This window comes from Camponotus floridanus, unplaced genomic scaffold (assembly GCF_003227725.1).
Source record: "Camponotus floridanus strain SB8 unplaced genomic scaffold, Cflo_v7.5 scaffold12, whole genome shotgun sequence".
Lineage (NCBI taxonomy): Eukaryota > Metazoa > Arthropoda > Insecta > Hymenoptera > Formicidae > Camponotus > Camponotus floridanus.
The window spans coordinates 89,809-117,563 of NW_020229237.1; the positions used below are offsets into that span (position 1 = coordinate 89,809).

Sequence of the window (27,755 nt, forward strand, 5' to 3'; positions counted from 1 at the left end):
ATCACGGTTCATAATCGGATATACGCGACATCGATAAACGCTTCGCCTTCAATCATTTCCTCTTTTTCGGTGTCGCATCCTCCTCCTCCTCCTCCTCCTCCTTGTATCGCTTGATGGGTAACGTTTTAATTATAGCGTCAGCGTTACTCTCCGGCTCGTTTTTCCATCGCTAGAATTGTCGACGATCTTTTGCAGTGGCTCGATAATAGGTCTAAAATGGGCCGTGACCGCGATATCTTCGTCGATCTTACCGGTCTTCAAAGCGCGATGTTTCTTGCGGATCGATCGCTCGTTTTCTCAATCTCCCGCGCAATCTTTTCACGCTCGCGAATATTATCGTTTCCAGCCATGTTGACGGAACGTCGAGCGTTTCACCCTTCTCGACGGAATGTCGACAGCGACTAATCGTTTCGAGGTATCGCGAACACGTTAAATTCTTTTCTGTATCGCCCGTTCGTAAGCGCGCTGTCCTTATCAATCACTAGGAATCCATACTTTTGCTGCCAACAAGTACGGCATAATTCACTGAAATCCTCGTACGACATGTCGGTATTCACGTGATCGTTGTACACGTGTTTCAAATTTGTACCGTCTGTTTTAACAAGATCAGCAGGTTCGCGTTGTCGCGTATAAGATGTTTCGGTATTCTCGCGTACGTCTGACAAAGATAGAAGCAGTCGACGTTCGAGTGACGACCCATTGAGAAGTACTCTCTTATCGTATCTTGCTTGTCGCACGCCACGTCATCGAAGACAAAAATCGAGTTTGGACGTGCCTCGCACGGTGGAATGACGTCACTGTTATTCGAGAACGTAAAATAGCCGATTTCGTCGATCGGCGTCAATAAATTCTCCAGATATCGATATTTCGGCTGTTGCAGCGACTTTGAGTACACGTACACGTTCTCGAAACGTACACCGTGTGGACTTTCCAGTAGACTTATCAAAACGTTGGTTTTACCACAATTCGAGGGACCGCAAACGATCGCGCGTATAGTAGTCGGTAACATCGTACCGTGTCTGCGCATCTCCGCGTTGTCCCCATCGAGCGTAATCTGTCGTCACAATTCATCACGCGTATCGTCAAAGGCTGTCGTACGAACCGCATGTTTTCTGTTTCGAACCAATTTTGCGAATGATCGCGAGGGGGAGGCCTATTTATAGAGGTGTCGCGACCGAAACCGCTCAGTATCAAAAATGTTTCTCCTTCTGTCGGACGAGAGAGACATTCTCGGACTTACCGCCAAACAGCTGCAGTATATTCCGAAGATTCTTTTACTAAAAATTTCGGTGATTACGTGGAACGATTTGGGACAAGCTTCCAGAATATATAAAGGCTGATCCGGAGGTTCGACAATATCGTTCGTGCATGCGACATTACAACCAGCCGTGGCAGCGAACGCACATTGACGGTCCGCCTCCGTTGATAAAAGATTGCTACGTATGTCAGCGAGAATCGTAAGAGGCAGCGGTCTCTTAAATCGTGCGATAAACGCGCTTCCGATCGAATTCCATATTCCCGGCTATCAGTTTTGCGGCCCAGGCACGCGGTTGCGGAAGCGATTAGCCAGAGGCGATCGAGGTATAAATTTATTGGACGCGGCGTGTCGCGAACACGATATAGCGTATCTCGGAGCAACGATCTCACCGAGAGACACGGGGCGGATAGGATACTCGCCGAGAAAGCGCGAAATCGTATCGGTGCGAGAGATTCGACTCTCGCTGAGAGAGCCGCCGCCACAGCTGTCTGGGCGGCGATGAAAGCCAAAATGAAGCTCGGTATGGGCCTGAAGAGGACGAAGACGAAGAAGAAAACTGCGAAGAAACGGATACTTCCGGTAGCGAAATGCGGCGGCGTATTGCCGATTCTACCAATGCTGGGTGCGCTCGGATCCCTGATTGGCGGAGCGGCGGGTGTAGCGAAGGTGGTGAACGACGGAAAAGCCGCGCAACGTCAGATGCAAGAGATGCTACGTCACAATCGCGCCATGGAAGTCGCGGATTATATCTCGCTCCTTACAAACACGGATGAGGAGTCTCAACGAGAAGAAGAAAAAAAAACGTCAAAGAGACGTTAAAAATGCCGCAGGGCGCAACTACCAACGTACAATTGCTACAACTGGCGAAACGTATGCGCATTCCGTATTTTAGAGGCGTTTTCATGCGCGACTCTTTACCGATCGGTGGTATTTATCAAAACGAGAACGGCATCGTAAATTTAGATAGCGTCAAGGACCGGGTACTCATTGGGTAGCGTACGCAAAGAGGGGGAATCGCGTCGTATATTTCGACAGTTTCGGCAATCTTCGACCTCCCAAGGAACTTGTGCGATATTTCGGACGAAACGTAACGAAGATACAGTACAATCACACGCCTGTTCAAACTTACGATCAGAGCATCTGCGGACAATTGTGCTTGCATTTCTTCGAACGGTCGATGCGTGCGAATTTAAAGACGGATATCGCGCTATTTAACTCAGTATTCATTCAACAGTTTCGTCGACATGTCTATGACATTCACGTTGACTGGGAAGAGTAGCGTTCTCGCGGCAAACTTCTTTCCCACTATAGATTGAGCGACGATGAATACGAACTCGGTCTAACGGATTTTGAGACTTATCACACGATACCGAACGTGAATTCCTCGAATAATAAATTTTACTTTGGCAAAGACGACGCGGAAATTACGATTCCCGAGGGATCGTACGAGTTGCGAGATATACATGAATTTTTGAAACGTGCAATTTCACGGAAACATCGCGATAAGAAACACATTGACGACGGTGACTACGAAGATGGCGAATATCCGATAGTGCTCCGCGCTAATTACAATACGATGAGAAGCGAGATCAAATGCGCATATAGATTAAACTTTAGCAAACCCGACAACATTGGATCGCTGCTAGGATTCTCGAATCGTATTCTCGAGCCGGGAAAATGGTACGAATCGAACATGCCGATTAACATTATCAACGTTAATATTATCCGCGTAGAATGTAACGTGACCGCGGGCGCGTACAACAACGGAAAACTCGTTCATACGATACACGAATTTTCACCGAGGGTACCGCCGGGATATAAGATATCGGAAACGCCGGCGCAGATCATTTACCTTCCGATCATCGCGCGGAGCATTACGGATTTAACTTACGCGTTGTCGACCAGAACGGCGATTGCTCGATTTTCGAGGAGAAGAGATCACCGTAAGATTGCACGTACGACGGCTGCGGCGATAACGTACGTATGCGACGTATGAGATGCTCGTGTTGAACGGATCGAAAGACGCGAGAGATAACGCAATCTTTATGAAATCAGCGACACCAACAACATCAACGTCGACGTTCGCTAATATCCAATCATCCGAGAAAAAGAAACTCAGCGCATCGAACGTTGCGTTTTTGCAATCTTTGGGATTCGCGGTGCGAAACAGCTGAATGATGACAGACATTCTCAACATCGGTGACGAACCTATCTTTGACGATCGTATCGTCAAGATCGAGACTCACGCGTACAACCCGTTCGCCAATACAACGTTCGGACACAATGACGAGATAAGAATACCCATACAACAACAGATCTGTATACGCTGCCGCATGAGAGTTTCCTATACATCGAGGGACGACTAACGAAAAACAAACCACCAGCTGAAGGAGAAAATGAAGTGATAATGGGAAATAATTGCGTCGCATTCATGTTCGACGAGATTCGATACGAACTCGACGGTGTTGAGATTGATCGCAATAGAAACGTAGGAATAACTACTACGCTCAAAAACTATGTAACGGTATCATCCGATAGAGACACGATTTGAAAAATGCTGGCTGGGAGCCGTTTACCTACACGAATGGATATTTCAATTTTTGTGTACCGCTCTACATGTTGCTGGGATTTTGCGAGGATTACAGACGCGTGGTGATTAACGCTCGTCACGAATTGATCTTGATACGATCGCGCAACGACGACAATTGTCTGCATGGAAATTCGGCGCAGGAGCCTGAGCTCGACATATTCAAGATACAATGGCGAATGCCTCACGTGCTGTTGAGCGAAATCAAAAAGTTGTCGATGCTGCGTGCTCTGGAAAGCGGACGATATCTCAGCATGGCTTTTCGCTCGTGGGATCTGTACGAGTATCCGCTATTGCAGCTTACAACCAAGCATTCGTGGGCCATTAAGACTGCGACTCAGCTGGAGAAATCACGATACGTTATCTTCGCTCTGCAGACAGGTCGGAAGAATGTCATGCCTAAGGATGTGAGTCGATTCGACGACTGCAAATTGATCAACGTGAAACTTTATCTGAATTCGGAATATTATCCGTACGACGATATGAATCTGGATTTAGATAAAAACAGATATTCCATTCTGTATGATACGTACGCTTCTGCAAAATTATTACGGATACGAGTATCTCGAGCCGAGTCTCAACGTCCTGAAGTTTCTACGGTCCGTTCGTGATTATCGATTGTTCTCGACAAAACGAATCGGTCAAGAGCGCAACGTGGATGTGAGATTGGAATTCGAGTGTAAGGAGAACGTGCCGCCGAATACCACTGCGTACTGTCTCATCATACACGATCGCGTGATCCAGTACAATCCGTTGACCAACGTTGTACGCAAATCATCTAGGCGATAACATCGACAGAAGAGAGAGGGGGAAGAGGAGCATGTTTGCGACAACAAGAGAGAGGGGAAGAGGAGCATGATATAAATCAAAGTCTTGCGAGATGGTTTTAGAGTTTTGTCGTTCCTCTCGACTCGGCGTCGAGAGAGAGAGAGAGAGAGATCTCGTCATGTCCGTACCAACGTTTGTGGATCTGCAAGGATTTATCGTTGGGAAAAATTTTGTCGTGAAGGAAGCGGCAGTCTTGAGAAAGGGATACGTTCTATCGCATTACTTTTTCGCAAGTCCCGTACCGTGGCACACGCTTACAAAATCTGAGCGATGTCAAGTCTCATGGCTGATTAGAAATCATCACGGATTACAATGGGAAGACGGAAACGTTCCGTATGGCTTGGCTCAGCGTGCGATTACAACAGCTGTCGTTGGTACGATACACAAGAAGAAGAAGAAGAAGAAGAAGAATCGTCTGTCGTGTACGTCAAAGGACTTGAAAAGCGAAAATGGCTGGCCGATATACTAGACGATGCGGGGAACGGCTATATTATTGAAACCTTGGATGCGGATTACGAAGATATCGATGCTCTAAATAAATTAGACGATACGAATAGTATGCGATGTGGAAAACATGTTAAGAATTGCGCCTTACAAAATGTATTCAAAATATTTAACTGGTGGTCGCGACGCCAGAAAGAATTGCGATAAAAATAAAATATGTAAACATTCATATGCGTTATCTCTTATTTACCCCACCCTAATCCTTTGCATGCGTTTCTAAGAATTCTTTTGTTCGAGCACCGCCTCCCTCTTCTCCTAAATTCCAATGCGTTAGAAGCATTGATCCCCCACCACTACATTATATTTTTAATAAGATGAGCGTCGGGTATAACCGATTAATTCCTGTACGACCAGTGTCGCGTTAACGCTCGTGGATTCACTTTTCATAACCTCCCAGAGAAATGTACTACGTTGAAAGAAGCAGCAGTGGCATCGGAAGACACGTGAATAATTACGAGTCGTGATAAAACTCCATCGTTTGAGAACAAATACGACGAGTAAGTTTCGTTTAACATTTTTCTATTTTTCTATTTTTTACAAATTGTATTATTAGTATTACTTAATTTTAATTTTTCCCGTAGCATTTCGTCGGAGCGTCGTGCGGTTCGTATACTAGGCAGACGATACGCATTGACAGCTACGGAATTCAAATTCCTCGAAATCTGTATCAACGTGGGTCCGCCGAGTTACATGGAGATTCTCATAGGAGATCATCGGGGAAAGGAACTGATATTATCTTTCGATACGTGGAAGGACTCTGCGAGCAACGTCGCAATATTTAAATCTCCTATTCTATTAAATTCTATGATTCTATTAAATTTCAAATATTTTATAAAAAGGACATATATATATATTAAAGAATTTTAATTATAAATAAAGAATTTTATTTTAATTATTAACATACATTAGAAAAACATTAATTGTACAAAATTAAGTTACATAATCATCGATTTTTTCAGTAAAAACTTCAAGATACCAAATTAATTTTCGATTATAATTGAGTAAAAAATAAAGGTTTTTTTCACAATCTAAATCTTATGGAAATAAATTATTAACAAAATCACATTCTTTTATTAATTTCAAGTAGAGTTTACTTTAATAAAATTTTAATTTAAAGCTTATTGTTAGTTGCAAAAACACATGGTAGCAAAAAACTAGAAACATACAAAAAATCATAACTTTCTCGATATTTTTGAAGAAAAAATTGTCTCCAAATGATCCCACGCACTTGCCATTAACAAATAATATTAATATTTCTATATTTTTGTTTAAATTTTTATTTTTAAAAGAATTTTAACAGAAATTAAAATTATTTTTTTAAATAAATAATAAAGTTATTAATATTAACTATTAAATTTTAACTTAAAAATTAAACAAATTTATTTTGACATAAGTAATTGCTTAATAATTAAATTTAAGTCGCATTATATCGCACGTATGTTTCTCTTTTCCATGTACATGATTAGTGGTCAAATTGAATAAGAATGAACATTGACCAATTTGATGACAGATTTTGGGTACGGTAAGTTATAAAAGTTTAATTCGATATTTGACAGTGGGGTTTAAATATGAAAAATGATGAATAATGAAGAAGGAAAAGGAATTATTAAGGAGAAGATATCGAAATGAGAGAATGGGATGAATATTTTAAAATAAAAATAATTAAAATTGAATGCGCAGAAAATAAGGCGCGCGCATTAGCGCGCGCTGCGTGCTAGTCCACTATTAAAAAAGGCATGTTAAATTGATTCTCGCATGTATTGTTGTCGCTTTTCCGCGATGCTGATTGGTTATCTCGCGATCTTCGCCCATTATGAATATATATTCAGAGTATAAAGAGTATTGTTATCATCGCGGGTAATCGTTTATATAATAGGTAATAGTGGTTAGAAAAAATATTTTATTATTGTATAATTATGCTATGCTATTGTTGTGCGATTAATAAGTTGCATGTGAAAAAAACAGAAAAAGTAGATTTTATAAAAAAATACACTTTAGAAGAAGAAATTATCTTAGTAGAAGCAATATGTCAGATCAAAAGGAATTTAAAAGAATGTATGAAAGTGGAAAATTATCTGAATTTGAACAATTATTAGATGGAAATGGAAATTGTGTTTTCTAATGAAACGTTAGATAATATTCGAATTAATGATTCGACCGTGTAAGTACTTAAATTATAATATATATCATTTTTTTAAATTAAAATTTAAAATATAAATTCTTATAACTTTTACATTATCACATTTATAAATTGTTTAATGATTCTTGTTAGAAGTTCGCAAGAGACGCGCAAGAGAAAAAGTTGAGAAAGTTTTCAAGCTAAAAAAACTTTACATAAAAAATAAAATTTTCTTTTTTGACAGTTGGTACACAAGAATTGTTTACGTTTTATTACTGTGTTCTCTCCACATATATTTATATTCTTTTAACATATTATATCATATTATTATATTATTTGCATTGTCACACGAACAATATTTATGAAAAAAACTATTTATTGAAGAATTATATAATTAACGTAAAATTATAATATTGTAGTATATCTGTGTGAATATAACAAATAATTACATTTGTTGTGTGTGAATTTTTATTATATTGTAAATTTCTTCATTAGAATTTTTATTTAAATATGTATAATTATTTTTCATCAAATTATTATTAATTTTTTTCGTAATTATTATTCATTAATTTTTTTTTTCATTAATTAAGGTATAATTTTTTAAATGTTAATGTTTTGAAATTTTATAAGAAGTACATTTAGAAGAAGAAATTATCTTAGTAGAAACGATATGTCGGATCAAAAGAAATTTGAAAGAATGTANTGAATGAAACTTGCAATAAATCATGTTGCAATCCGCGGATTTCCCGAAAAAAAAAGAGCATCCCATTAGACTAGGCGTTGTTATTTATAGGTAATTATATAATTAAGAAACATTAATATATTTCGAAAGACGAAAAAAGAATAATTGATGGTACCTAAAATTATCTACATATCTTTTGTCCGTTTTCAAATATTATTTAAAAATATTATATATATATATATATATATATATATATTTATATATATTTTATAATCACAAAATTAAAAATTATAAATTAAAATTAAAAACATAAAATTAAATAATTATATTCAAGTTTTCATATTCCTTATTAATCAAAATTTAAAAAAATTTATATATATATATATATATATATATATATATATATATTGAAATCATTACATATATATTAAGTAAGTATCGCATTATTTGTGATGAGTCATTCATACGTGCAGACATGATAAAACATTAATATATAATTAATATGTTAATTTATAGAATTATTTAATTATATTAAATTCGCAAGCACAAAATATTTTCAACAGTAATAAGTTTTCTATAAAACATTTTTTTTAATTTTCAGAGAAGCAGATGTTACTTATATTGAAAATGTCGATTCTGTTGCACGTAAAATTGAAGTTACTCACTTCATAGCTCAGAAAGTAATACAGGAATGCTCTTATTATGAAAATCCACTTTGGCCGTTATCCTCTCTGTTAAATGAGGCTATTGTCACATTTCTTGGATTATATGTCACCAATCAGGTTATTTTAAGCATTCTTTAGTGCAAAACTTGCTCACTATCAAACAATGTGATGGATATTTATATATATATATATATATATATATATATATACACTATATATATATATATATATATACACTATATATATATATAGTAAATATAATATATATATTATATATATATATATATATTATATATGGTAACCTATATATATGGTAAATATTTACTTTTACACAGTTACCCCCAAATGACTCGACCTTGACATAAATTGTCAAGGTCACTGCCCTGAAGAACATCCAAAAGGTTTTAGGCGTCGCTCATTGTTTATTAAAAAGTTATAAATAAAAGAAGTTTTATAAGTTTCACAGAAATTTTGGACTATGTACAATAATAGACTTTTCATATTGAAAGTTATAAAGGAATAAACATATTGAAGAACTTCTTAATAAACAACGAGCGACGCCTAAAATCTTTTGGATGTTATTCAGTGCAGTGATCTTGACGATATATGTCAAGGTCAAGTCATTTGGATCTGTGTAATGTTAAATATTTACTATTATAGCGTACAATTTTTTATAAATAAGAATATTAGGCAAAGATTCCATATTTACAAAGAAAAGTGAATTTTTTAAAAATGTTAATTTTTAAGTAAATGCAATATACATAAATAATACAATTTAAGATATTTTTACATTTCTATGTTTCCTTTATTCTGTGTGTGTGTGTGTGTGTGTGTGTGTGTGTGTGTGTATGTGTGTGTGTCAAAGTCACTATGTTACATTTGTCCGACTTTAAATTATTATATATAAAAAAAGAAAAATTATTATTCAGATTCCACATAACATATGTATACATGTAGAAATTGTGTAATAAGATAATTTTGCTATATAATATATATTAAGAATTCTAAAAATATTAATTTTAAAGTTATATGTTGAGTAATCATTTTTGTTATTAATATTATATATTTTTATATTATTTATTCTATATTTTAAGAGTATACGGGTATAAGAGATTTTTTTACACGTAGAAAGTAAGAGCTGTAATGCATATTGCTATTGTGTGTTGAATCTAATATTAATTAAGTAAATACATTTAAACTATTTTCTATAGGCTATCCCAAGTACTCGGATGATGGACTTGTTTGTGGTACAAATTCAACAAGAATCCCTTCATTTCGATACTGAATATAATACATCACTTTATAATACATCATTCAACATTTCTTTTGAACATTACAGTTACATTAAAGGTATGATAATATAAATAAAAATTGATTATAAGTAAATTTTTTTAATTTATGATCATTAATACCTTTTTATATGAAAATCTGTATTTTTTATTACATATTCTTGTAGATTACCTCGAGAGATTTTCAAAACGCTATAATAAAGTATTTTTTCATTCAGTACTTTTCAAGTTATATCTTAATTTTACATAAACTATAAAATATCTAGTAAAATATTTATTTTTCAATTATCTTACCTTAATAATTTTATGTATTAAATAATGAGATGAATCAATTAGTTTAAAGAAAAAACATAGTTGTTTTTAAGAAAAAATATAATTGTCAATTGCAAATTAATGTGTTTCATATCAGTTTGGTTAAGAAAAGTATTAAAATTATCAAACTTTAACTTGTTATATCTTTTAAACTAGTGTCGCCTCTCGTTTACTTTTTTGCGCGGAATTACTCAGGATAACTTCCTCTATAACATATTCAAATGATAATAAAATTGATGTAACGTTTTATGTACTTTTACCATAATTATTGATTATTGAATTATTATTTACTATAACTATTATTTTATTCATATTCTGATGTAAATTATATAATTATAGTACCCGGCATATTGCGTAGATTACAAGACCTGATTACTAAAGAGATATTTTGGCAGAGTATCCGTATATATGTAAAGGACAAGTAAGTAATGCACCATACTACTATAATTACTATTTTTATTTAAATTAAATTTATTTTACTTTTTAAACTTACATCATTTCTTATAACATTATTTATATATATATATATATATATATATATATACATATACATTTATATATACATATACATATATACATATATATATATATATATATATATATACATTAAAATGGCTCACCCTGTGTATATATGTATGTATATATGTATATGTATAATATCTTTCGTTAACACATCAATAAATTTTGTATAAATTTTATAACTTTAGCAAGCCAACTCTTAACTATTTTGGTGAAATTATGAAGAATCTTTCGTACAATCAAAAGTCTACATACAAGTCTACATACAATTTAACTCGTATAAAGGAACTAACCACTGTGCTGCTCAAGTCTCCAATAAAACGAATATATTATACTGTAATGGAAGTAGTACGAGATTATAAAACTTATTATTATTCTATTAAACCGATAAAAAGGTTGATATCAAATTTAAATAAGTCGGCGGATGATTACATATCGGATTCTACAGAGTTGAATAACTCTATGATATATAATGTAGGACCGCTTGACTTTCTGGTATATAATTTAAAAGAAACTGGTAAGTTTGCAATAAATTTATTACATTTTATAGTGTTTATCACACATTGGAAAGAAAGATTTACATTATTAAAAGTGTTATTCATTATATTATGTATTACATACATTACATTTATTATACATTATATATACATGCATACATACGTACAATTATTAGAAATATTCAATTTTCATGCAAAATAATTGTATACCTAATATAATATACAATTTGCATTTCCATTTATGTTCACTTTATGATACATTTTTGATTTCTGTTAATGAACAAAAGTATAAGTACAAAAGTATAAGTACAAAAGTAAACAGATACTTGTACTGATAAACCCTTTGAAAGAATTATATATATATATATATATATATATATATATATATATATATACAATTTATTTATATTCGGCAGGATATTATCGAGTCAATTACGATATCGAGAACTGGCGAAGAATTACAAATTATCTAAATTCTAAAAATTATAATAAAATACATGTTTTGAATCGTGCTCAAATTATCGATGACGCTTTCCACTTAATGATAACAAACCAACTTAATTCAACTGTATTCTGGAATATTACAGAATATCTATCACAAGAAACAGACTACGTGGCATGGTATCCTATGTTCAAAGCTTTAGAATATCTGTCCAATATCTTTCTATTTCAGGAAAAAATATATATTGAAATCAAGGTAATAACACAAATTATAAACAATGTCAATAGTGATGTCTTCAACATACTAAAACATATTACTTATTGCACATATTAATATTGTATGCATTTATAACAATAATTATTAAGTGCTTGTCAAAAAGATACATACACTAAAATACAGTGTAGGCCAAAAACATATCACCTTTATGTTTTTTGAGAGTAACTTAACTCAAAATGAATAACTTAATTCAAAGTGTATATATTTTTATCTAGTCACATGTTTCAATAGTAGGTATAATATAGATTATTTAACAATAGACTTTTCATTCAATAATGAACACAGCTACTTAAGAAAAATTAATTAAATATATACACTTTGAATTAAATTATCCTTAAAAAAGATGATATATTTTTGACGGGTACTGTACATGTAATTAGAAAAAATTTGATTAAATAAAAAGGTTTAAATATACATATTTTAGATGAAAGATAAGTATATTTGTAAATTAACATTCGAATAGTGTATGTACTAATATTATAAGAAATTCGAGAGGAAAAGGGAGAAAAGTTGTTATCATTTTTAATCACAGCATAATATTTAAAATGACGATTTAAATATTATTAATTTTAAGATAGAAAGTTAGTAGGACACATATATATATTAATTATCTATGTGTTTAATACACAAAAGAATTAACAAATTATTAAATTATATTATACAATAGATATAATGTCTACATTTATACAATAGATATAATGTCTACATGTGTACAATATATGCATGCATGCACTTCTGTATGTTTATTTTGTAATATGAACATGTATTAAGCATGTGTGAATGTGCACGCAAGAAAAATTCAAATTTGTGTAAACAAATTTGTATAATTACGTATATATAAGTATAGCTATATAAGATAGATATCTTTATGTGAAATGAATTCAGAGCTGTTTACAAAGACAGAATGTTTTTAATATATAAACCATCTTAATATGTAAAATACAATTACGCAAGATATCTTTCTATATAACAAAGTATAATGCAAAAATCGAAAAATATAAAATTTATATCAAGTAACAATATAAATACATATAAATACATATATATGTACATATATATATATATATATATATATATTTATATATTTATATATTTAGGTGAAAGTGCTAATCTTACTAAACAAGTTGCTTGATTCACTTAAATACAATGAACTTGATTCTAATGAACACGATCTTACAAAGAGTTTGAGAATGGAGGCTGCGAAATGGGCATGTAATCTTGATGGTCGCATATGCATAGAAACAGCCCAACATAAATTAAATCGATATCTCGAAGATCCCGAAAACAACACGTAATTTTTTTTGTATATTCTCGGTTATTTTAATTTGATTGTTTTGTAGATACATGTGCAATGTTTATTACATTATTTGATCAAAATTTAAATTTATTATGTTATGTTATAAAATAATAATTTGTTAAATTATTTAATCAAAATATAAGATTAATATGAGCAAAACTTTTATATGAGAATTTTGAAATCTTTTATTAAATCTCGTAGGATTTTGCCATGGTGGGAAGAATGGACATACTGTCAAGGTTTAAAAATATTATACTATTCTCTTGACATTGAAGATTCTCCTACCAATAAAGAGTCTCCTTGGTGGAGAGTATATCATCTGGGAAAAGAAAAATTTAAATCTAAACTTTTAAAATTCCTCTCTTGCCCTGAGGATTCAAAATTTATCAAACCATATCTTAATCTAATAAAAAATGACAGTACAACATCGATTATATTTTTAAAAGATTTTTCCGATAAAGATTATATTAATTATTTTCTTTTTACTATCGCGAAGCATGCAAAGAATCCTGTAGTACTCGACTTCATATTAAAAGAACTTGAGAACATAAGACCTAGGTAATACAGCTTCCTTTGTAATATATATCTATCATTCAACAATTTATGTATGTATCAATAAATTTATTATTTTACTGTTATAGACAAATCAGCGAGTATGCAACATTAACTGTAATTATTAATCATGTGTATTCCACAAATCAACTCGAAAGGGTAAAAATTGCATGTGCTTATGCATATATATATATATGTGTGTGTGTGTGTGTGTGTGTGTGTGTGTGTGTGTGTGTGTGTGTGTGTGTGTGTGTGTGTGTGTGTGTGTGTGGTGTGTAAAATAAATAACCATGATGCGACATCAAATATTGCTGTTTAATATCATCAAAATAATCTGTTTTAGATAAACGACTTCTTCACAAATAAATTTTTTAACGTAACGCAAGTTCAATTAAATGAATGTAAGAAGTTACCGCCTTTAAAGGAAAGATATATGAAAATAAAGGTAAATTTTATGAATATTATTATACTAATATTTCATTTATTAATCATTAATTTTTTGTTTTCATGCAGAATGTATTAATGTTACAGTATCCCAAAGTAAGCAAAAATTAATGTCATTTAATTTTTTTTATAAAATAAGCATAGTTTTATTTCTAATTTTCGAAAATATATTATTTTGGAAATATGTAATTTTTAATGAATGAGAAAGTGAAGAAGAGTGTGCGAGCAAGCAAAAGCAAAAGAGAAAGAGAATTTCTTTACTTGGAAATTTTAGTGAAAATCGATTTATATAAATTTTAGAAAGAGAATTTACAAGCTTCAACATATTATATTTAAATCTTAGTCAGTCTAGATGTTTAGCTTTTAGTTAAATAAATAAATTTAAATGTTTTTCAATATGATTGAGAAAATATTACGTAATGTGATTCGCACTTTAATATTACGAGCCACTTGTTTACTAAAATAAAAATTTAATAAAGATGGATAAGTTAAGAAGAATTAATGCACTTGCTAGATATAATAATTTTAATATTATAATATGATAATGATATTATCTTTGTGACAGCTGCAGCTCATGTAAATTTCTAATTTTATTTTTAAAATCTCCAATTCTAAATTTTGATTTTTATTTGTTGAAAGTTATTTGTACAGTATTATTTATAAGCATTCCTTGCAAACAAAAGAATTGTTAAGTAAAATATAGTGCAACACAATGCATATAATATAATAGAACACATAGTACAATAGAAGAATGATTTTATTCTCATTTCAGCAAATTTGTAATTTTCATAATCCATAATTATTATTTATTCCTATTATATTTAAGATTATTATTATTATTATATGTATTATATATATGTATTAAATGTATTAATATTATATATATATATATATATATATATATATATATATATATATAGACACACACACATACACAAGATAATATTTAATATAATATTTAATATAATATTTATTAATAATTATTGGCTATTTACGCTAATACTTAATACCGATATAATCTGTTTTAGACAAGCATCTTAACACAATCAGCAGTATATTTCAGATGTATGCAGCAACATACTTCAAATATTGAAAGCAAGATACAAATGCAATATTTTTCAAATATTGAAAGCAAGATACAAATGCGCTTTTTCGAAATCAAAAGTCAACAGAATTACTTTCAAAATTTTGTGAAATATTCAGAGGGAGAAACGTTTTTTCAAAAAAGTAACGCGTCAAAAGAGTTGGTACCGTTTTGGTTATGCTTAGTTTTTGGTTATACATCGTCATGCGAGTAACTCGTTACCGTTACCATTACTAAGAAAGTAACGATTCGTTATTTTTTCTTTACTTTTTATAATACAAAAATTAAATTAATTTATTTTAAAATATAATTATTACTTTTATATATTTGAAAATTATAAATTAATCCATCATTGATGTTCTTCATATTCAATTTTTCATTTATTGTAATTTAGAAATTTTAGATTTATGAATACAGAGAAAACATCATGCATGTATATAATTTTCTAAAATATTTATAAACTGTTTTGTAATAGGCATAGGTTTTTCAATTACTAAGGGGATACTATCCAGGATTACAGAATTAAAGTAACGATAAAAGTAACGGTTAAATTCGTTACCGTTACTGTAAAAATGTAACGACGTTACCGTTATCGTTACAGATAGAAAAAAGTAACGATCGTTACCGAAAAAAAAATAACGGTAACGGTAACGATATTATAAGTAACGCGTTAACTCTTTGCAACTGTGCAAATATCAACAATAACCGTTTAATAAAAGTAACAATTGTGACACGAATACATCTATATATCTTTGTTACAAATAGCTTTTTATAATGTTTAGTTTTCGATTTATTATTTATGCTTATGTGCGTTAATAATATATAATTAAATACACGTGCATTTACAAAGATACTTTGTGGCCTGCATTTAACCGGTATTTTCATTTCTTTATTAACATGAAATAACGCAAAATGTTAATTATCGACAAAGAAAAATAAGAGAAGGAGAAGACCATTGTATAATGGACGAAGGAGATTTTGTCATTTTTATCCGTACTTTTATTCCATAAACAAATTTTTATCAGAGAACGCAAACAAAAAAATGTATGGATAAATAAATGTGCACTTGAATAATAAATGTAAAAAAATATACAAAACGCATAAATATATATAATATATTTTTATATTATAAAAGTTGTTATAATTAAAAAAAATTCTTGCGAGACTCGAACCCGCAACGTTGGAAATATAAATTCTAGTACTCTACTGCTACGCGCTGTTCGATTTGAGGTCTTACTTTGCTTATACTAAACTGAAATTTTTTAATGTTTTTATTTTGTAAACGGTAGAGAAACGCGTTTTATCCGTTTACAGGTATTCATTTTATATGCTACCCAAACGATACACAGAGTTTCGGCGAAATCGATTGATATCACACTGTGACCTCCCCTTGTCAGTCTTCTCTCTGATATTAATTATTAATATATTTAATAATATAATATATTATTAACATTCTATTTCCTTTTTTATTTCTATTCCGGACATCCATTTAAAATGATCGATTTCCTTTATTCTGCATTAAATTATGTAATATAATTATATATATATATATATATATATATATATATATATATGTGTGTATATATTTAATGTAATTATTTTTGTTATACATAATTACATATTTTGTAATGTATTTATGCAATTGCAAGTTAATTGTAATTTACTATAGATATATAAATTATAATTATGTAATATGTAATTATATATAATGCATGTTTTATATACGTATTATATTTTCTCTTTAGGAAACTGTTGGAAACTCTGCATTAAAATAAAATAAAAATAAAACAAAAAAGTACTTAAGATTCCGTTCGGCTAATGAAATGGTCATATATTTTCAAACTTAACAATAAGACTGTAAATATCGGGCGTAGTTACTGATAGGGTTACTCATGCTAAATAGATCGAAGGGAGTCAGACTAAGAGAGATATCAAAACTATAAAAATGGATTATATTCACATTTATAAATATCATACATATCAATTTAACTTTTATCACTTATAGTTCATTTTAAATCAACAAATATAACGTTTCTGTACTTTATAAAAAATTATCTTACACACAAATTACAACAAATTATAACAAATTAAAATTAAACTTTTCTTATTGATTAACAATTTAAATGTACAAAGAACCATCAGCAGGACCCAAATATCTCATAGAAATTAGTATTACGTCGATTAAGGTCCATACACCCAGTCCACCAAAACTAAAAAGCTTGCCAATACCTTCTTGCCAGTGTCCTAAATAAAACCTATAATAAAACATTTAATAAATATTATATTAATAAATTGTAATTAATTGATTATCTATCTATTTTAGATAGTACTCTTTTGCAAAATCACCTGTCAGCACCAAATCCTCCAAGAGTAATGCTCAATATCAGAGCTGTAGACCATCGATATCCAACTGTCCAATTGCAAGGCAAGTTTTTCATAAACTTTCGTCTGCCCAGGCACAATACATCATCATTTACTGTACAATTTGTTCTACAATAAGAATATTATCTGTTAATATTATTGTAATCAATATAATAGAACTTATGATTAGCACACACCTATAATATTGCTGTGGAGATGCTACTGAGCTACAGGAATTTTTCTGATGACACTGATGTTCCCAGTGATCAGTTTGATAACAATATCGACACATATATTTCTTTTGGAAAGTTTTCTTTCCCTGTCAAAAAATAAAGCATTTATAATTTAATATATAAACCTATTATATCTCCATATGTTATATAATTCTAAACTTCTTCAATTAAAAACAAATTTCACATACTATGCAATCAACATGTTCCATAACAGAACACTGTGCATCATAAACAGCACCATATACACAACTATAATTAAAAATGCATTTTAGACATTCTCCGCTCAGTTTAATACAAGGTATCCCACTTGGACCACACAAACCAGTTATTTCCTCCTGCAATTTAATAATTCAATTTATATCGCTATACAAATCATCAATACTATCATCACGCAATACATCAATAGGAATTGAAAAGTTTCACCTTTTTGCTACTGTAGGCTGGTGTAGTATTTACATTAGCTTCTTTTTGTGTAAAGGCGCTTAGAGTATCTGTAACAATTCGCATTAACTATTAGTATACATGTATGTGTACAAAAAAATATATATTTTAACACTCCTACATTAATATATTTGACAAATCTCTAATAACTTTTATATTCAGACTGCCTAAATTTTATTAAAATTCATGTGAGAGTTTGTTGTCACTTTATATAATAATAATTGACAAGTTTGCTCACCATGACCTGTATGTGTTTCCTCGGCGGAGGTTGACAGAAGCGCTATAAAGAGGAATATCACGTTCCTCGAATTGATCCGAACGACGCGCATCCTGCGCAAGGATTCGTCTCACCAGGTGCCGGATATACCACTCGTCAAAAAAAACTCGCTACATCAATTTATATCTCAGTTTTCGTGTTTATCCATACTAAATACATGAAGTCAAGAAAAGCGATAGCGTCGAATATATTTGGCGTCAATTATCCTCGATACATTTGACAGGGAGGGAGTGTGTCGAAGTCATCTGTCTCATCGCGATCGAACACAATTTTATTGTTACTATTTTTTCGTATCGCTCTGCATAAAATCACCTACAAATGCAAGTACAAAATGCGGAAATATGTATGTATGTACAATATCTATGAAACGTGTGCTAATAGGAGAAACAACATGGTGTAACCAATTGGATTCGTTACTTCGTTTATCCTATATATACATATATTTAGCTTCATCTCTTCTGCCCCGTACCTTGTTTGTATAAATTCCTTCAGATTTTTAATCATGATCTGGAAGAGTGATATTAATAATATACCGAAATATATCGAGAAATACATGATAAATGTTATGATATGAATAAGTGTCCAACACGCTTCTACATCAGATACATCACGACAGAATTTACGAAGTAATCGCTCTTTGAAAGTCACATCGATAAATAAAACAGAACAAGATAATAAAAAATAATAGACGAATACTAAAGAGATAAAAGAAAAAAAAAAGAAAAAAAATCGAGCGATAGTTAAGTTCGCGTATACACTCGTTTCCGACAATCAGCTGACTTCCGGTACTAATACAAGACGTTAGAATGTTAGCAAGGTGTTTCGGTAATTTCGCTTGACGGAGAAGTGTTTTTTTTCCGAGAAAAGAAAATACATCGTTCTTTTGCGAAACTCGCGTAAGTGATGCGCTTTTCCCCTTCTGTTTAGCCTAGTTATGGCCGGAAGAAAGTGACGTAAATCTCCGCCTAACCACGCAGCTGAGACATATTTTTTTCCAAAGCTTTGCAATTTCGAAATAAACATCATTGAGTTTCTATCGTCATCGTTACTCGATGTTTAGCGGGTAATTTTGTATCGCGTCACATGGTAAGCGCGATTTTATGACAATCAATAAGAAGAATAAGAGATTTCCTTCATTGTTATAAAAATATCGTTGAGAATATCTTCCTATGATTGTGTGTTCGTTTGTAGGATGCTGTGTAATGCAATTGCCGCTGGTCTCATCGTCGAGAGTAATATGAATTCAGAGGAGAACGATGGAAATAATCAGGGTAAAGTGGAGGTCAAAATGGATGGAATTGGTTTAAAGAATGATAATCAATCCATGGATCAAGGCGCTGTGACGTCCAAAGTACAGCTAGAAAATGGAGCTGCTGTAGAAGAGTTGAAGTTGAATAACAACAGCAATGACATCAAGCTTGTGTTACCATCTGTCAAGACTTCCGTATTTTCCAATGGAACAAAAACCATACAAGCTCCTATATCTGATTGTGCCAACTCCTTGGAACAGAATGTTTCTCAAGATATGTCAAATGTGAACATATCTTCCACGTTTACGAGCACCGCTAATATCAAGCCTCAGGCTGCAAACACCAATGCTATCAATTGTCAATTGAAGCTTAAGACTGTCACGAATGCCAGCACATTGAATCTGCCTAAGTCTCAAATGCACTTAAATTTATCTTCCACTCACGTGAATATGCATCTCAATCATAATTCATCGGCTGTTCTTAATTCTACTACAACTACCAGTGCTATGTTACATTCAAGTGTATCTATATTAAATGCACCATTAATGCCTCCTAATTTATCAACAAGTAAACCAAATGATGACATAGACATGAAAAACAATGTGGATTATGCATCTGCCATAGAGAAATGTCCTTCTAAAGTTTCTTGTAGTTCAGATTCTAGTCCAGAGGCTGACTCTTCTTGGACATCAAAGTCCTATGGATCCAAACGTGTACTGAATAATATAGGTGGTAGTATAGGTTCAACGAGTCAAGGAACTTGTTGTTTTTTAAGACCTAATATCAATGGCAGCAGAGAAGTTGCTGGACCTAGTGGAATACAGAGAGTAAGTTTTTATATCGTGAATTGTATAGCTGAGTATTTATATTGCATACTTAGAATTTAAATTTATCATATTTTTAGGCTTCACAGAGAGAACAAGTGGAACGAATGGATTCTAGTTCTGGAAACGAAGGGGATATGTCTGATGGAGAAGACTATTGTATCTATACCTATAAGGGAAACGATGATATAATCCATTTAGATCAACAGGAAGAATTACACCAGGGTCATGCAGAAAACCATGAAGCAGAAGGACAAAATCATAGTGGTAGATCGAGTCCAGAAATGGATTTTCTGGAAATGGATTTTGATCCTGGGCCTTCTTGTGAACAGGCAAGTTATACGCTGTAATATGAGGTTGAATATAGTCAGATCAGATAGTAATGTTTTTTCCTTCTTCAGGATACTGGAGATAGCGATTTGGCCTCTATAAATGAAGACATACAGAACATAGCATTAGATAATATAGAATCAGATCCTGTATTAAATGATCTAAGTAGTGGAAAAGTTGTATCTAGACAAGGATTGTTGGCTATACCACAAACTTCAAAACAAAATACACAGAATGTTAATCATACAAATTTCCAGCAATGTGCAAATAATCAATCATCAATAGAACAGAGCACGACGAAGCCAACTTATTCTGCTCCATGGATGCCTAGTACTAGTACTGGAACTGGAACTGGTGTGATCTCTTGTTATCTTATTCTGCAATACAAGTTATAATTGTATTATTATATGTTTTACACATCAATACATGTTCAATTTACAGGAAGATGGGATAGTGCGGCACTTTATCGTAACACGGGTTGTCCGTTACGCGAATCTTATGGTTATCACAACACGAGTGGTGACCTTATTTCACCTGGCGATAATAGAGATTCTGATTCTGAATTATGGGTTGAGCCTTCGTCAACGTCTGTCCCGGACAATTCTACTTTGAACGCCAGAAAAGTTAATCTTAGTTCAACACTTTACCATAGAATGATGGCTAAAAAACTAATGCTCAATAAGCAAGCAGCATTTAATCAAAGTGGTGATTCTAATCTGGTTAATATATATATTATTAAAGATAATAGATAGATTTAATTGTTAAACGATATACATATTATTAATTTTTAAACAATATTTTAATATAGGAAAATGAACTGTGTAATGAACGTTTGGATGGATTACCACCAGTAGAAAAGGTAATGTTGTGGAGTGAGCAAGAAGCTACAATGAAACAAGTAACACAAATTGGTACCTCTGCCTGTGGTGCTACATCTGCAATTAATGCTTTGGTACATATTGCAATATATGCAAAAATTATAAAGAATATGTAAATTTCTACAATAGTTCAATCACGCGCATGTATCTGTTTTTAGCTGGCCTTAAATGTATCATTTTCCTTGGAAGTATTAGTAAAAGGTGTAAATACGAGATTGAGAGAACTGGGTATGCCGCTACCGAGGTACCTTGTCAGTCGATCATTAGCAGGGGCAACTCATAAAGATATAGCACGAGGAATATCGCTCTCCACAAATGGCGCAGCTATAACAAAGTTTTTTGCATTTTATCCAGAGAGAAAGGTGTCATTATCTCATTGGTTACATTATTGGATTTCTAGAGGTAAGAAATTAGAAATATTAGAAAAGAAATTAAGAAATTTTTAAATATATTATTTCTAAAGAAATAATAAATATGATTTAAGTAGTAGACATATTTTATCAAATAAATCTCAAATATTTTATTTGTATATTTCAGGTGCTGCACCAATTGCAACATTGAACTTACAACATTGTGGAGAAGGTTGTGACATACCAGATGCATGGCATCATCAAATGATATTTGGCGTAGGACAGGCTGGCATATATTTAACAAATCCTCTGGAATGTTTACCTGAACAGGTTCGTATAATCGACTGATTGACGTAAATAAATTTATTGTACAAGTTGTTGTTAGCCATAGCATTCAATTAAAATCTTATTTTTGTATGATTTAATATGATTTTAGCTCGTATGGCATCAATTAGTTAGTCCCAGTATTCTGTTAATACGAAAAACAGATGTTTTAGCACATTGGAACGCAAATACAGATCTAACATCACTTGCAACAATGGACCAGAAGTGGCGAAAACTTAATGTTCTTGGTATATTATATTTTTTTCATATATACTGTTTTTATATTCATATTGATAATTTCATTATGATAATTTTAATAAAACATTCTTTACAACAGGGCAAGTTGTAAATATGGTGCGTGAATCAATGAGCCGAAGACAACAACCTAATAATACGACTACTGGAATGACTCACATTCGCATTCCAGCATCTTATCAAGCAGGCATTACGTTGGTTATGTGTGCAGATTCCGCTGCAGCCACCGAATTATTACATGCAGAACAACTACCACTACTCTAGTCCTATTGATCAAAATTAATAAAACGCGGACTGGCCCATTTGATTTATAATACATTTTATTAGCAGGCTAGTCCACATAAAATGCCCTTATTCATAGTTCATTTATGTACTATATAAAAACCAACAGGATAGAAATAATTTACATTTTTGACACCGAACGCGTTTGTATACAAAGAGAATATTATTGATTAAAATATATTTCAATATAATAATTTCTGTTTTATATGCAATTATATTAATTGTTTGTATTAAATATAAGCTATAAAGATTAAATTTTCATGTACAATACTTTATGTAGTAGCAAGCAGGTTTATATTGACAAATCGTGCAGATTATACATATTATTTCTACAAAGAAAAAAGTGATATAAGTAATTTGATTTTTCATTGCTCATCTTATTCTTTTTTTTCTATTCCTTATTTTCTTTTCTTTTTCTTAATAAAAATGTATATATATAATCAGTAGTGACTAATGAACTACTATAATATATATAAATTTATAACAAAGTGTCTTGGTAATTTTGAAACAAAAGACCGTAATGTTTCATATATATATAAATTTTAATAGAGAACCTTATTACACTTATTCTATGTCGAAATCGCGAAGAAGTGTTCGTCTTAGATATGTTGACGAAAGAATAATTTTGTGCAGATGTGTAAGACATAAATATTGAGTTTTATGTACACAGTGTATAATCCAGTGTAACATCTCCAATGCTCATTTTTAGAGACGTTATTTTTTTTACAAGTCCGACATACTAAAATTATAAAAATTTTTGTTATATAAAGAGTTAATATATAACTGTATGGTTTTTATATTTATTTTTAAAGAATCTCTTACCTTTCTATAAAAGGTGCACGCATACTTGTTGTAATAGGAGTTGGATTAGCTTCATTAAGCTTAAAAACGCTCTCAATACGCGCAATTTCTGTTGAAGTGGTATCCATGCCACAGAAAGCAGCCCAATCATTTACCACCATACCAGCTGCAATTACATTACTGCCTCTGTTCACTGTTCCAGTCTAAAATACAATTTTCAGTTAAAAACAAAAAAAAATCACGAATTTTTCCTGTTTATCTTACCGCGAGTGGTACTTGTAAAAGAGAGGATAATTCATCTTGTTCCTGTATTGACATATTTGGATGCACCAAACCACCTTGATTGGATAAAATGGAATATGAGCCAACAAGAACATTACTTGCAACAGTTTGTCTAAATACTTCCACATTCAAAGTATCAGCTAAAATTTCTTCAGTTTCCTATACAGTTAAAATTGCAAAGATATATTTATTTTAAGTTCAAAAAGTTTTCTATTCAATTACAGTAGAAAGTATATCAAAGATTTACTTTATCCAAATCTGGATGAACTAAGGCGACGTAATCATTACATGCTATAACATTGCCGAGAGCAGATAGCCTTTCTTCTACTCTTTGTACTTTCACATTATCTGGTAATGAATTTCGAATATGTTGCAATTCTGTATCTGTTGTTGTATTTGGCACTAATAATCCATTTTTATTTCCTGCAATATAAGTATTTATAAATAATATGTACATATACATATAGTAGATAAGTATATAAGTAGATAAATATTTATATAAGAAATTTTTAACACATTATTTGACACATTTTCAAGAAATATTATATTTTAATAGTACATTTTCACAATGTATAAAGAAATGAGGGTAAGAATTAAGTAGTAATTTATATTTACACCAAGTAATTTTGAAGAGATCATGCTTTAAGAACTACATAGAAAATTAAAAAAAAATCATTTTTTTCAAGTTTTTAAATATTTAATTATTTATATTCCATTTCTATGCTATATTATATGTGACATCCATTGTTGTCAATATAATAATTTTGATTCTGATAAAAATTATTTTCTCTATATACTTTGATAATCCTAATATCCACATGATGATAAATATCATTTTTTAATATACTTGCCAACGCACAGTCGACCTATGATACGACATCCACCTACTGCTACGTGAATAACAGGAATTGTCTCTGCTAATTCTGCTTCAAATACACTGCAATTTTATTAATAATATAAAATTGTAACAATTATATGATACAAGTTATCAGTAACTAATATTATATTGTTTTCTATTACAATACAACAAAGTTTAATATTTGTAATTGATCTCATTTTGCGTAATAGTGCGTAATTATATATATTTTACGTTTTAAGGTTATGTATCAAAATTGTATAACTTAATATTGACGAACTCTGTCTAGATATGTTTTATATACATGATATTAATAAAATAAAATCAAAATTAAAAAATACATATATACAAGAATGACGATTTCACATAATTGCGTTATGAATGACGTCACTCTCACCTGTAAAAGTTTTCGGAACCGCCAATTGCTACCAAGCAATACGAGTTTGTCAATTTTGAGAAGACGCCAATCTCGTTATTGTTCTCGAATTGTACGCGCACTGCCATGATTATACCGCTATTACATCAGCGTACAACAAATTAAAATCTCGAAAACGTTTACCTTCGGTAAATTCGTAAACGCTAACCTCGAAAATTTACACGTACCGCTGCTCCTATCGCGAAACACGAGGCGTGGGATGACGTCCGGACGCAATGAATGAAGTTTACGGAGTTACTCTCGAACGAAGGTGCGTTCGAAAGTTTTACGCGGCGTAGGATAATATTTAATTGACCAATCAGAGCAGAGCGGGAGCAAAGTGTCTTTGTCCTGATTGGTCGATTAAAAGTTACTGCACTCTACAGATAAGATTTTTGAATGTACTCCAATCGTCTTGTCGAACGTTCGATTTCCAACTCGAGATTCGAGATTAGAAATATGACGCGATTCTTTAATTGACGTTATCGATGGATCTCGAGATTTGCGTGAGTTCAAAGTTTGAAATTTCTATATGCAAACGTAATTACGAAAAGGAAATAACATCACGTTGAATGTGCAGTGATAAGTGATAAAACGGTACGTAATAATTGCATTTAATTTTAAAACGGAATAAAAACTGATATAATATAAAAACAGAGTAAATATATAATGCATGAAAATCATTACAATATACATATATATATATGAGCTATGAACGAACTTGTTTATATATCAAATAAAATTACATTGTCTTATTTCATTTTTTTTTATTAATTTTAATGCTAAAGTTAATAGTTAATTTCATGTAGAAAAAGAAATGAACAGATCTCTTAATCAAATATTTCTTTAGATCTATTTTAACATTTTTATAAGAAATACTATAACAAACTTTATCTATTTCTCAGGATGTATCAGGACTTCTAGAAGAATTACAATATTTTATCCTGTATTGTTCCCGCCTTGTGACTTCATTCGGATTTCTAAAAATCTGCTGAGATTTTGTTGTCGATCTGACAGTCGGATTATGGAAATTTGTATTCGTCGATTGAACACAGGACACTGGATGTAATTCAACGGCAGAATAAATATGAGGTAAGAAAATAAATCGTAAATCTCTTGCAAACGTATTATTTCTGCGCATAAGAAAAATAAAGTCAGTTAAATAAAGTCAGTTAAAATAAAATCAATAAAAATTATTAAAAACATCTTAGAAATACTCTCTCTTTTTTTTCATTTTAATCATCTTTTAAAAGAAACAGATAAAATGTGACGCGATTTCTTATCTTGAAAAATCAATCTTTCTCTTATCAATATTTTACTCTTCAATTCATCGATAATTTCATAATATTTTACATATTAACATTTTGTTAATTTTTCTATATTAAATGATGTTAAAAGTATAATTCATTATTACGCTATCATATTTATCGAAGTAAAAATTATAATTTGGCATAAATTCCGGCATATTTTGGCTTTTCCGTTATTTGAAAAATTATAAATATTTCGCAGAAACAGATTTTTAGAAAAGAATCATGTTACTTTACATGATTCTTTTCTAAAACATGATATGTAATATATGATTATCAAATGACATTTATTTCATAAATTATACTTAAAAAAACATTCGAAATATAAAATTTCATATGCAATAAAACAATATAATATCAAAATATTGTAATACAAGATGATTAAAGAGATATATAGCAAAATATAAAAACAGAATTAATTTATGTATCTGTTTTGGTACAATAAATTTGACATAATGATTTGATAACATAATAATTTATACATTTATATATTTGATCATATAATGAAATTCTCAATTTCTGAAACTGACAATAAGAAGGGGACTTTTTCTTATCACCATTGCAAATTTATTTATAATACAATAATATCGAGTGTCTACTACGATTACTAGCAATTCAATTTTGCAAATCGGTTCATAAAAAATTTTATGACTAAAAAACTTATCTTTTAAAGAATAGCTAAATGTAATTTGTGAGATCGCAAATATAATTTAGCAAGAAGATGCAATGCTGTTAACAAAATTTTGAACGGCTGCACTGTGATATTTTATTGTTCATATTTATAATGTATAATAATTGGTGATAATAATTTATTCATGTTTAGCTTGTAGATGATAATGCACTATTCATAGTTTTTTACTCTTAAGGTATCAGTAAAAATAGTAATTCATGAAAATTATTATTTTATTAATAATATTATTATAAGCTTTATAAA

The 27,755-nt window shown here is 31.1% G+C and overlaps 4 protein-coding genes across 5 annotated transcripts; 2 read left to right on the forward strand and 2 right to left on the reverse strand.

The window, feature by feature from the left end:
* The first annotated feature begins 8,577 nt into the window (after positions 1–8,577).
* LOC112639930 (aminopeptidase N-like) lies at positions 8,578–15,570 on the forward strand. Its single transcript, XM_025415323.1, has 10 exons — positions 8,578–8,760; positions 9,855–9,993; positions 10,584–10,665; positions 10,952–11,280; positions 11,677–11,957; positions 13,076–13,269; positions 13,477–13,833; positions 13,917–13,986; positions 14,171–14,272; positions 15,300–15,570. The coding sequence occupies exons 2-10, from the start codon at positions 9,873–9,875 to the stop codon at positions 15,567–15,569; spliced, it is 1,806 nt and encodes a 601-aa protein (XP_025271108.1). The 5' UTR covers positions 8,578–8,760; positions 9,855–9,872; the 3' UTR covers position 15,570.
* Positions 15,571–17,343: 1,773 nt separating this feature from the next.
* LOC105254994 (TM2 domain-containing protein almondex) lies at positions 17,344–19,324 on the reverse strand. Of its 2 annotated transcripts, XM_025415332.1 has the most exons (7): positions 19,137–19,324; positions 18,629–18,979; positions 18,373–18,440; positions 18,138–18,284; positions 17,914–18,035; positions 17,702–17,845; positions 17,344–17,610 (listed from the first exon to the last, which is right to left on the reverse strand). In XM_025415332.1, the coding sequence occupies exons 2-7, from the start codon at positions 18,717–18,719 to the stop codon at positions 17,475–17,477; spliced, it is 708 nt and encodes a 235-aa protein (XP_025271117.1). In that variant the 5' UTR covers positions 18,720–18,979; positions 19,137–19,324; the 3' UTR covers positions 17,344–17,474. The 2 variants fall into 2 exon arrangements, with proteins under 2 accessions (XP_025271117.1, XP_025271118.1); XM_025415333.1 differs by lacking the exon at positions 19,137–19,324 and having other exon boundaries at positions 18,629–19,046.
* A 6-nt stretch (positions 19,325–19,330) lies between these two features.
* LOC105254995 lies at positions 19,331–23,345 on the forward strand. The gene is made up of 11 exons (XM_011264019.3): positions 19,331–19,492; positions 19,595–19,753; positions 19,859–20,744; positions 20,822–21,073; positions 21,143–21,425; positions 21,513–21,790; positions 21,880–22,023; positions 22,108–22,351; positions 22,487–22,629; positions 22,736–22,871; positions 22,961–23,345. The coding sequence occupies exons 3-11, from the start codon at positions 19,860–19,862 to the stop codon at positions 23,140–23,142; spliced, it is 2,547 nt and encodes an 848-aa protein (XP_011262321.1). The 5' UTR covers positions 19,331–19,492; positions 19,595–19,753; position 19,859; the 3' UTR covers positions 23,143–23,345.
* A 322-nt stretch (positions 23,346–23,667) lies between these two features.
* On the reverse strand, positions 23,668–25,755 carry LOC105254996 (eukaryotic translation initiation factor 6). Its single transcript, XM_011264020.3, has 6 exons — positions 25,497–25,755; positions 25,095–25,180; positions 24,491–24,666; positions 24,226–24,402; positions 23,983–24,164; positions 23,668–23,899 (listed from the first exon to the last, which is right to left on the reverse strand). Exons 1-6 carry the CDS (start codon positions 25,601–25,603, stop codon positions 23,884–23,886), a joined length of 744 nt encoding a protein of 247 aa, XP_011262322.1. The 5' UTR covers positions 25,604–25,755; the 3' UTR covers positions 23,668–23,883.
* Positions 25,756–27,755: the final 2,000 nt, after the last annotated feature.